The 12,926-nt window shown below is 34.9% G+C and overlaps 1 protein-coding gene across 1 annotated transcript in view; it reads left to right on the top strand.

Annotated features, from left to right (window-relative positions):
- The window catches only part of LOC140438392 (uncharacterized), an 802,897-nt gene that overhangs the window by 351,150 nt on the left and 438,821 nt on the right, over positions 1 to 12,926 (top strand). The window contains exon 4 of the mRNA XM_072528074.1: positions 6,920 to 7,123. Coding sequence (XP_072384175.1) covers positions 6,920 to 7,123 — 204 coding nt within the window. The remainder of the gene's footprint in view (positions 1 to 6,919; positions 7,124 to 12,926) is intronic.

The following is a 12,926-nucleotide window of genomic DNA, read 5'->3' on the forward strand; positions in this document are numbered from 1 at the left end:
TGTAATAATTAAAATAGAAGCTTAGAATTGATTGAAGCATAATTTTCTTTATTTAACACATTGGCTGCCACCATAAGAGTGTTACGTAAGTTCCTTAGGTGCCAAAGTGAAAAATGCTTACAAAACAATATTTATTCATACAAATGGTTAATAATACAAAGTAAGTTTACATTCTTACAAACTTTTTTGAAAAAAATAGCAAGATCACTGGTGATCTTAATGGCACTGCAGTGACATATTACATACGTATATGCCAGTAGTATCACCGGTGATCGTGAACAACTTTTTGAACAAAAAATGCTTTTTAGTGAAACATGTCACACATTAAAATTTTTCGCAAACATTACAAAATGTAGAAACGTTTGGATTTTTTGAGCTTCTTTACTGCCCAGCTCAAATTGAATCGAAACGCAACCATTTTCGCATATTTATCGTCCTTACTCGACGCAATGAGTACAAGAAAGATAGTAATTCACATGGGTAAATTGTTGATGCTTAGTGGAATATAAATATTCCCAGCATCGCTCTTAATGGCTTGATTAAGCGTGAGTATACAATTTACTTTAATTGCTATCGACACATTTAACTTCATCTTTCATCACTAGATGTCTCTAGTAGCATACTCTGGTAATTATTTTGTCTATAATTGCCGAGTAGCCGGTGCGTTTTGGTTTAGTTTGAGTTTTCTTACAAGCTCTCTCTGATGACGGGAAGACCCAGAAACACGTGTCAGGGAGTGGTAAGAAGCTCAAATTGAATCGAAACGCAACCATTTTCGCATATTTATCGTCCTTACTCGACGCAATGAGTACAAGAAAGATAGTAATTTACATGGGTAAATTGTTGATGCTTAGTGGAATATAAATATTCCCAGCATCGCTCTTAATGGCTTGATTAAGCGTGAGTATACAATTTACTTTAATTGCTATCGACACATTTAACTTCATCTTTCATCACTAGATGTCTCTAGTAGCATACTCTGGTAATTATTTTGTCTATAATTGCCGAGTAGCCGGTGCGTTTTGGTTTAGTTTGAGTTTTCTTACAAGCTCTCTCTGATGACGGGAAGACCCAGAAACACGTGTCAGGGAGTGGTAAGAAGCTCAAATTGAATCGAAACGCAACCATTTTCGCATACTTCTTTACTGCCTTTTGTTGCAACTGTTTCAGTATAACATTGGTTACAAAGTTTTCTCTTCTTCCTATTATTTGTAGTTTTGGCATCAGGCATCGGACTGTAATTGACTAAACTAAAGATTAGCATTTCCCGAAATGACATAACTTGCTGTTTTGGTGTGTTGAATGAATTATATATTATTAAACTATTGATGATAGCCGTATTCGATTGCAGCTTTATGGTACCATCGAACAGTTTTTCTCAGAGATGAGAAATAGCTTGCGAGTTGATCTGAGACGTCAAAACCATATTTTCCTTTGTTGTAGTCTATAATTGCTTCAGGTTTAATTATAGCTACACCATCTTTCTTATGTTTGCTTGTCTCTTTCATGTCGATTCCATGTCTGGTCGTTAAGAAGATGACATCACGTTTGTCCTGCCATTCGCCTATTATAATGCTATCACGATATTCCTTTCAAATTATCTCTCCTTTTTTTAATTTTGCGGAAAGTATATCTTCTGGAAGATATTTTCTGTTTTTACGTATTGTCTCTTATAAGTGACTATTAGCATATAATAATTATTTTGCTAAAGGCACAGACGTGTAGTAATTATCGGTGATTACAACTCTTCCTTTTTGTAGATAGTCTTTTGCTAAATCTAGTACAATTTTTCCTGATAAATCCTACCCTTTATTAGCCATGTTGCTGGTATACATAATCATTTTTAGAGTATAACCGGCAGGATTACATAATTTAAACAGTTTTAAGCCATAGCGGTGACGCTTTAAAGGTATATATTGTTTGAAAAGTAGTCTTCCTCAAAAGGGAATCATACTTTCATCGACAACTAGTATTGAGCAAGGATTACATTATTGGGCAAAACGTAATTGTGTCATTTCAAAAAATTTTCTAATTTTATGGCAAAGATAGTTTGGTCAAACAGCCGTGTTATCAGGAAAATGTAAGAATCTCAAAAGAAGCTTAAATCTGTTTCTGGTCATTGAAAATGAGTACAGTCAACTTCGTACCAGTCATCGTCATTATTTTACTGGTCGTTAGATTCTACCGATTGTTGTGCATTTTCCTCCAATAAGCTTGAATCACTTTTACATTCATCGTCTTTATCAGATTCTTCTTCGTTACTCGGGTTGTATTCTGAACAGGATAACAAAAAAATATCAGAATGTTCCTCCTCTTACAATTGGAGCAACTCCGCCTCTGTCAACTTTTTATTTTTATTTGGCATACGCTGCGTTTTACTTGTACTTGGTAAATTATCCATGATCTGAAAGACAATTTCCAATTAAAAAAAGTAACTTTACTAGCCCCATTTTTCATTATTTTTTTTTAAATATTTTGTTTTTCCTTACAAACAATCCAGCAACAAGATTTTAAAACGAATAAACTACATATACTTACTTCATATAATTTCAAATTCGCGCCTAACAAAAAAACATAAACACGATATGGGTTCCTAGTGTGCCACAGTAAAACTATTTGAGCGTTCTCACAAATACTCACAAGTGACACCGGTGATCCTAATGACACAATAATTGTAATCTGTTAGTTAGGATCGCTGATGATCCTTGTGGCAGCTAATGTCTTAAAGATAACTATAACACCATTATGTCACACTTTTCTTATGTTCTTATGTTATATTTATGTTCCTTAGAAGAAGAGGTCAATGTTCCTTAAGTGATTATTGGTTTCCTATTACCGTGTACTCGTACATACAGATCAGGCTTTTTGTGTTACATCCCAATGTTTTCTCTACAAAGTTTCCCCACACCAGTAGAGCCTTCGTGGTCTTGACGATCATCTCTTTTGCATACATGTGCCAGATGAGTTTATTATACAGGATGAGGCTGAGATATTTAACTTCTATTTTAATCTCAGCTATTTTTCGTTCTTTTGTGTTTTTTGTTTTAAGGATGCAGATGTTCCTTGGTCAGGACAGCTTTAAGAACACATTTGGATGGTACGGACAATGTTTTTGTAGCTTTCACCATAAGTAAATACTGCATTTAAATGTTCTTCTTCGCATAATAACATCTATTAGTAGATGAGATTACATCTGGAAATAAATAAGAAAAATCTTGACAAAATTTAGCAAACAGCAATACAATTGACTCAACTAACAACAATTAAAAGGTGGGCACTTTGCAATTGCATATTTTTTTTAAACTTTTTTTTTCTCTTTACACTAGTATGCGCTTTAGCGCCGTTATTTAACCTCCCTTGAATTAAATAAATTCTAATTGAATATGGCACTTCACGAGTTAAGTATACAACTTTTTAAATTGGGTATGTATGTAATCAAAGTCAATTAGGAGTGTAACGAACTCCGTGACCTTACTTAATGGTTTTGTTAATGTTTGTATTGATCGCTAAACGGTTTCATCCGTCATCAAGTTGTTAGTCTATAGGCCGGCTGACTGCATTATATTCAATACAAAGAGTCTTTTAAAAAATTGCTTTTACGGTTTTAAGTAGGTGACCTGTGAAGGTATTTAAGTATATTTAAAAAAATAATAATTATGGAATTGACCTGCACTCTAAATTAATTTTCATTTAACAATATCAAAGATCTTGAAGAAATCTAGTTCCCGCAAATGCGACGAATTTAGCTTAATGAGTCACTTACTAAAAATATTCTTAAATATTATACAGAATCGAATTTATTAAAAATGTTCTAAATCTAAATCCTAAATCTCAATTCGGATTTAGGAAGCCCTTGAAAACAAGCGAAGTTCTGTTTGCGACTCAAACACTTATTCAAAAATACCTCAATCATCAGAAAAAAGTATATCTCTGTTTCATCGACTACCAGAAGGCTTTTGAAAGAGTACAGAATGAAACCATACTACTAAAACCACCCGTATACAAAGAGGTGTCCGACAAGGCTATGTCATGTCTCCATTGCTCTTTAACTTCTACTCTGAATTCATATTCAAACAAGCACTAGACGGCGCCGAAATTAATATAAAAATAAACAGTAAATATATTAACAATATCAGCTATGCAGACGATACCGTTCTGATAGCAGAAAAAATGAAAGACTGACAAAAATCTTCAAAAAACTAAAGTAATGGAGATTAGCAAAACCGATGAAAATTATCGCATTGACCTAAATAACACTCAATTAGAACTCACTCAAGTACACACAGTCAGATACTAAGGAGTAGTACTAAATAATCCAGAAAGTGGGATCTAGATATAGAAATAAAAACACGCATAGAACAGGCTAGGAACATGTTTAATAAATGGAAGCAAATTATCTATAACCGAAAACTAAGCTTAGACATCCGAATTAGAGTTATTAAATGCTACGTTTGATCAGTCCTTCTGTATGGAGTTGAAACATGGACATTAACATTAAATACAATGATATGGCCTTTGAAATGACTATGCCTTTATCGCGGGATGCTTAAAATATTATGGTCACAACACATTACGAATCCAACAGTATTAAACACCATCAATGAGAGTTAAAGCTTATAATAACGATTAAGAAAAGAAATACCTCGTACCTAGAAATGACAAATATAACCGCTACGATTAATAATTATAGGCAAGATAGAGGGCCGAAGAACTTCGCAATATCAGAACTTGGATAGGCATGAACGTTCAACAATTACTTGTGGCGCAGAATAGGGAGCATCTTGATATAGTGATCGCAAACCTCCAGTAATGGAGTGCATCAAAAGAAGAAGAAGATCTTATGGGTGACATCTCCTTTTTAAACAATATTATCGTATCTCTCTGGTTTCTGGTATTACATTTCTCCGTAAGTTTCTATTTTGATACCACCATGCCTTGGTATTTCACTCTTATACCTTCCAAAAAGCGTTAACAAAGGAAGAGGATACAGAATGGGAAACAAAGAAGTAAAAATACTCTGTTACGCAGACGACGCAATATTGAAAGATCAAGGTAAAGATAGTCTGCAAAGACTGGTTCACAGATTTAACATAAGAGAAAAAGAATTTAATATGACAATGTCATCTCAGAAAACTAAAAGAATAGTAATCAGCAAAGACCCAGTCAGGTGTAAAATAGAAATTGATGGCATCAGTAATAAACAAGTAATGGAAATAAAATACCTTGGAATTACACTGTCCAGCTATAGAGACCTGTACAAAGAAGTGAGAGATCAAGTACAAAAAATAAATTGACTGGCAAGATGCCTTAATAACACTGTATGACCAAACAGACACATTAACACTAAGATGAAGTCAAGAATTTATAACGCCAATGTAAGACCAATAATACATATGCCTGAGAAACAGGACCTGACACAGCCACAACACAAAGGCTACTGGAAACGGCAGAGATGAGACTACTGAGAAGAATTACAGGAAATAACCTGAGAGATCGAAAGAGGAGTGAAGACATTAGAAGAAAATGTAACGTACAGTGTATAAATGAATGGACACAAAATAGAAAAAAGAATGGAATAACCACATAAGCAGAATGGAGGAGACCCGTGTCGTCAAGATAGCAAGAGATTAGTCACCAATCAGCAGAAGAAGTATCGGACGACCGTACAAAAGATGGAGTGACAACCTTTCCGTAGAGGTATTAATCCATCAATGAACAAGCAGAATTGCTTATAAAGAGGAAGAAAAAGAAGAAGAAGAAGGAGACCTTCCAAAAAATTAACGCTCAGTGATTATTCGTGTTGGGTGATTAATATTTAAATGGTCCCGTAACCATCTTATATAGACATAGTACTTCATAATATTGATTGATGCTACCTGGCTGTCGGGAAAGTTACGCTAAAATGCTTATTGATGTGTCCCATCGCTAAAAGGTTAAATCAAAAATCAAATCCTGGCATACAAAATTTTAAATCCCACACGACGTGTACTCTGTCGAAGGAAACAAATATACCTAAAACTCATAACACGCACATAACCTCGTAACATTATCACAGTTTGCACCTCGTGAGACGCTAAAAGTAAGCGCGCATTTGACGGACTCAGTAAAATGCAGGTTTAAGTTAAATAAAAATGTATTCAAATAAATAACAAACAAAATAAAATTTACTTCTACAGAGTACGCAAAAAATAAAAACGAATCCTCTTAAGTAAAAAAGGTCCTTCGGTGTTCGGATGGATAGGATGAAGGAAGATCGTTATTTGCATGTATTTAAGCCTTGTTTTTATATGTCCTCATCTTTTTGAATTTCATTCTATCCGTGGAACTATTAAATAGTATAACTTTTTAAGTTTATGTACGTTTTAACGTGCGATATGTGTACCAAGGTTGAACGGAAGACAGTCAGAAAATAAAATAATTTCTGCGCAGAATTACCCCGTACTTGGGGAAATACCGCGCAATGACAGATTTTCTTCAAAATCCGTAAAACTTTTTTAAGGGGATAACGTTCCCAATAGATACAAGTTTCAGTAATTAAGTTATGGAAGTCTGTGTACACTTAGGAAACTTTTTTAAGTATTTTCCATGGGGTGCGCAGAATTCCCCCGCTCCCTCTTAATTAGCAGCAATTCCGTTATGCCTTGACACCCATAATAAAGCTATTCTCTCTTATTCTACTCAAACGTATGTTTGCAGTTGAAAGTTGATACGGATTCACATGTTGTAGACTTTAGAGTCTTCAGTACGATTTTGCTGCCACAGGCAATAAATATTTTGGTCGATTTGAAGAGTTCTTTTTTGAAAAAATTTTGAGTTCAAAAATCAATTAAAGCTAAATGTTTCTCACTCAATTAGCAACTCATTATTTGAGTGTAGCTTTAGTAATTAGAAAATTTTATTTATGATATTTCTGTTTCAGAATTGGGATAGACCACTGCCAGGGGTAAAAGAATACCCCGAACTGAAACTAGCCGTAAAGCGTTGGACGGAACTTCAGGATGGTCAACGGATTTTGTTAACCACCCCTAGTGTTCTTGTTGGATATAGAGTTGAAGTTTATAGGGCCGAAGGCACGACCCAATGGTACACAGCTGTGATAATTGGATACAACGAAGCTACTAGAGTAAGTTTTTACTTTGATTCTTTTTTGTTCTTTTCGTTTTGTTGTTTTTTACAGAAGATTATCTAGTGTAGTAGACATAAAACTTATCAAGTCATATAAATACATAAAAATTAAACAATAGATTTTATGATAAAATTCAACATATTTTAATTCTCATTTTTCTGCATGAGCTACTCCTTAAAAAAAGATTCTATAGTAGAACTGGGCTAACTCTGCCCGATATATTTGTTATGATCAGATAACTGCCATATATTTGTTTTTGTGGGGTATTAACAAACAAATGTACTATTACAAATTAATAGCACTTAATTAACAGAACTATTCCTTCGGTAACTCTGGCGAGAAAATAATGGACTTTTCCTCATAGATGCAAATAATTATTAAAATTTAAATGGTTGCAATAAACAATCAAAAAACAATTTATAGGTTTAGGTAAAACTAGGTAAAAACTTACCGCTGGGTCTAATTACCAGGGTTTGCACTACAAAACAACGAACGAAATCAATTCAATATGCGTGCATGGGTTCCCGTGCCGGGTTGCGTCTTTTCTTTTCAACGACTGGTGCTCTTCTCTCTTAAAGGGACGCATTCCACGAGCCCGATGGCGGTACTTATAGGGATCGTAGGAATACAGGGAGGACAAATGTATTGATTAATTTATACAACCATATTTGAATTTAAACATTCTCCCCCCTTTAAAGGCCATAAGGTCTTTAAAAAACAAAACGAATTCCAAATACTATTATTACTTAAACAACTAAAACGATAATTAATACAAACAATTCCTATACAAATCTTACACAAATATTCAAAACTGAAACTACAATAAAAAAATTAAAATTAAAATGGTGGTTTCGTCGCGGTTATATTGACAAAAGCTGAACAAAACAAAATTAATAAAAACGTTGTAAAGCGGCCAAAAAAGCTTCCGCGGTCAAATCACTAGCTAATTCAAGATTTAAAGCCTTAGTACCGCAACATACAAATAGACACAAATAGGCCTTTTGAGTTCTAACTCCCCTGTAACGAGACATGGTTATCGAAAACGGTCCACCATAATCTAACCCACAAATCGAAAAGGGTTTAATGGCCCCGAGACGAAATTTAGGCAAATTACCCATAGGGGGTTGTAAGTTTTTAGGAGATTGTTTCCAACATCTAATACATTTGGACAATACCGAATTAACGGCTTGTTTAGAAGACATTATCCAAAACCTTTGACTAACCAAAAACTGAGTACTCTTAAATCCAGCATGTAAATACTTCTCATGATAATGACGAACTAGAAGAGTAGTAAGACGAGATTTTTTTGGTAACAAAAACGGGTGTTTTGCTTCATACGATAACGAAGACTGAGATAGACGACCACCTACTCTTAAACACTGAGTACTATCATCTAAAAATACTCCCAACTTACGAAATGGTTTTGGAAAAGAATTTGATTGAAGATGTTCTTCAAAATACTTTTCTTGTGTAAATCTGACAAGAATAATCAACGAGTCTTCTAATTCTACGAAAGTCAAGGGTCCTGACCGTTTCGACCTTTTATAACGAGAATTGTGCGCGAATCGCAACATAAAAGCCAAAATTCTTTGGATCGAGGTAAAAGACGATTTATTTTTCAGCAAACAAGACAGAAAATGTTCCTCACGAGTGGAAACAAACACTAAAGCTTTTTTTATCTCTTCCAAAGAGGATTTTTCCTGCAATGAGGGAGGAACCTCTGGAAAAATTAATGGAATATTATACAAAAACGAAGGACCTGTTAACCAGTCTAATTTTGATAGAAAAGCGGCCGGTAGCATGCCTCGCGAAGGCGCATCGGCTGCATTATTTCGAGATTCGATATAATGCCAAGAATAATTTTGACTATGGGACTGGATATACGAAATGCGATTTGCGACGAAAGTTTTGAATCTCGAGTGGGAGCTTTTAATCCAGTGCAATACGATTTGAGAATCTAACCAAGCATACACATTTTGAAATATTATATGCTTCCACGACTCTAACACAAACGACATAAGTTTTACCAAATGAACAGCAGCTAACAATTCTAATCGAGGTATAGTAATCTGTTTTATAGGAGCTACTTTCGATTTGGCACACAGTAAATTAACTTGAACTAGGTTACGAGTATCAATACTACGAATATAAACGACACAAGCATATCCCTTTTCACTAGCATCGGCAAATCCATGAAGCTCTAAGATGGGACATGAGGAAGTATTCAAAAAACGAGGAATTTTGAACTGTGAAATAAGAGATAGTTCGCTCTTATATTGTTCCCATACCCGAATTATTTCCGAAGGAGGACGATTATCCCATTTAAGACCGGTTGCCCAAAGTTGTTGGATTAAATGTTTAATAAAAAAGGTAATAGGTGTTAAGTAACCACAAGGATCATAAATTCGAGCTAATTCGGACAAAAACGATCTTTTAGTACAAGGGACGTCTTGCAATTTGACTGAAAATTGAAAGACGTCGGACTGTGCAATCCACTTCAAACCAAGGATTTTTAATGAAGGACCATTTGCTTCTGGATCAAAATTAATGGAGTGAGGATTAATATGGGATTCAGGAAACTGCGACAACAATTTGGGTTCATTCGAACACCATTTCCGTAACTCAAAGCCTCCTAACTTTAACAAAGCGACTAATTCGTCAACTAAAGTTTGTGCTTCTTCGAGAGTCGAAGCACCAAAAACAAAATCATCAATATACGAAGCATGACGAATAAGCGAGACGGCTTTAGGAAAACGAGAGCCTTCGTCTAATGCTAATTGTTGGAGAGTTCTTAAAGCGAGATACGGCGAAGATACTATTCCAAAAGTAACGGTTAATAAACGATATTCCTGAATTTCCTCAGCGCTAGAAAATCTCCATAACACGCGTTGATAATCCGTGTGTTCAGGAGCGACTAAAATATTACGATACATCTGACGAATGTCCGCACACAGCGCAAAACGATTAAGTCTAAAATTCAACAACAGCGAGACTATGTTCTGTTGCAGCTTAGGACCGACCAGTAAATAGTCGTTTAAAGATTTACCGCGACTGGGACTTTTCTGAGACGCATTATATACAACTCGAATTTTACTTGAAACACTATCTGGTTTCACAACGCAATGATGTGGAATATAATACTTTCCCCTTTTCTTTTCGGCATTAGGGACTAACTCCATATGACCTAAATCAAGATACTCCTGCATATGAAAAGAATATTCTTTTTTCAAATTTGGTTGACGAGATAAGCGTCGTTCTAATGATAGCAATCTATTTAAAGCAATATCATAGCTATCTTGCAAACAAGGCGGCGATTCACGAAAAGGCAAAGATACAACATATTTACCCGAGACGTCCTGATTATGCGTTTCCAGATAAATGTTCTCACACAGAACGTCTTCTGGTTCTGAAACTGGCTTTTCCGGTACGTTTTCCAGTTCCCAAAATTTCGTTAACGAAGAATTTAGTGGGTCTTCAATATTTGAAAGGCAAACAAGCGAAGTCGACGAAAGGTTAGGTGTGCTAGTAGGTCCTAACAAAATATAACCAAAAACGGTATTTAGGGCATCTGGTTGTCCCGCTTTACCTTCAATTTTACCTTCTAACAACACCTTCGAAAATATGCTACAACCAATTAACAAATCTATAGATTGACTACAGTTAAATTCGGGATCGGCTAACTTCAAATTTTTAATATAATTCCACGTCGATATGTCAATTTTGGTGCTCGGCAAATCCGAGCAAACCCGATCTGTAATAATAGCCTCCAAGTGAAACACCGGTGACTCCTGATGACGAGGTTGGATAGAAAAACTTATTTGACCTTGATTCAGTTTCGTTTGCATCGAATTGAGTCCGTTAACTTCAAATGAACAAGGAGTTTTAGGCCAACCTAATTTACTGGCAGCTTTACGACTAATGAACGAACTCATTGAACCTGAATCTAGAAGACATCTCAAGGGCTGTTTACACCCCTTACTATCAATCGCGTGAACTAAAACGGTACCGAGCAAAATTTCCTTTTTTGTCTCGTTTTTCTTCCCTATAAAACTAGCAGCACAATGTGATATTTCAGGCGAATTTTGTTCGACTCCCGATGCCCCTGGATTATTAGTATTTTCTATGGACGACTGACTATTGGAACGATTTCTATCAAAGTGCAACAAACTATTATGAAGGTGACTATTACATTTACTACATTTAAAGGCCTTTGGACACGACTTGACAGAATGATTAGCCTGATTAAGACATCTAAAACACGAGGAAGATTCTTTACAAAATTGGTATCTTTCTTTTGGAGATTTTTTCAAAAACAACGAGCAATGGTTAAGAAAATGACTTTGTTTACATAAAGCACAACATATTGACGACGAATTTGTAACAAAGGATGAACTACTATTATGCCTTGACTCATTGGAATGTTTATAATTACACTTTGGCTCCGTATAAGTTGGAGCCCTCGACGATTTCTTAGATTCACTTAAGCTACTATTCAAATTATCGTAAGCAATGTACTGAGTTTCAATAAACTCTACCAATTTTTGAAATGACGGGATTTTATTCGATTTATTTTCTAACTCAAATAACTTTACTGAATCCGCGTCTAATTTCGACAAAAGTAAATTAAACATAATAAAATCCCAATGTTCTGTCGGAAGACCTAATGTTTTCAATGCGGCTAAATTTTCTAAAAACGTATCTACTAATTTAGCCAGATTTTTCGAATTAACTACCGATATTTTCTGTACGCCCAAGATCGCATCCCAATGCGCGGTCGCACAACGACGAACATTTGTGTAGCGTTTAACAATTAGATCGTAAGCAATTTGATAATTATCGCTATTTATTGACAAATTACGAATCAAACTAAGTGGAGTCCCTTCTAAACATCCTTTCAAATACTTAAACTTTTCTACGTCTGCTAGGCCTGCGTTATTATGTACAACCGAATTATATAAATCTAAAAATGAACTAAACTCCTTAAAATCACCCTTAAATTTAGGCAGCTCTATTTTAGGCAAGCGAATATTTGATTGTGGAACTACTACCGATCTAAATGGTTCTGGAGTTTCAAATTGTGGCTCAGATAATTCCGCACTAAATAGTTTTATTTTATAAAATTGTTCCAAAAATACTTCCCGAACATTTTCTTCAACCCTCGTATCCGCGTCTGGTACAGAAAGAATATTACTAATAATATTAGTGTGATGTTTTAAGAACTCTTCGCGAATCGAATCTAATTCTTCCAGTCTAATTTTAAATAAAGGGCGAATAGAAACGTCTGAAAGGGCCTTAAAACCTAAATCGAAAATTAACTGAATATCATTTAAAGCAGTTTTTCTTAAAAATTTGAGCTTCCTATTCTTTTCTTCAAGTTTTTCCATTTTAAATTCCTAACAAGTTCCAATAATGTTATACAAACGAAAGTGTACAAAAATGTGGTCTAAAACCCCGAAATTACCGATTTGTAATTCGATACTTTATTAAAACGACGATAATCCCCTTTTAAAAGTCCCATATGGTCGACTTTACAAAAAGGTCATAAATTATTCTCGAGCCACGACAAGAGACGCAAACTTAAGATAAGAACCCTCAAAACGATAAAAAATACGACGAGACGAAACCAACCATTCAAATTTAAATATAACAAAAAATATTTTTTCAATAAATGAGTTCAAATCCGGCTCGAAGGACCAATGTGGGGTATTAACAAACAAATGTACTATTACAAATTAATAGCACTTAATTAACAGAACTATTCCTTCGGTAACTCTGGCGAGAAAATAATGGACTTTTCCTC

This window comes from Diabrotica undecimpunctata, chromosome 4 (assembly GCF_040954645.1).
Source record: "Diabrotica undecimpunctata isolate CICGRU chromosome 4, icDiaUnde3, whole genome shotgun sequence".
Classification (NCBI taxonomy): Eukaryota; Metazoa; Arthropoda; class Insecta; order Coleoptera; family Chrysomelidae; genus Diabrotica; species Diabrotica undecimpunctata.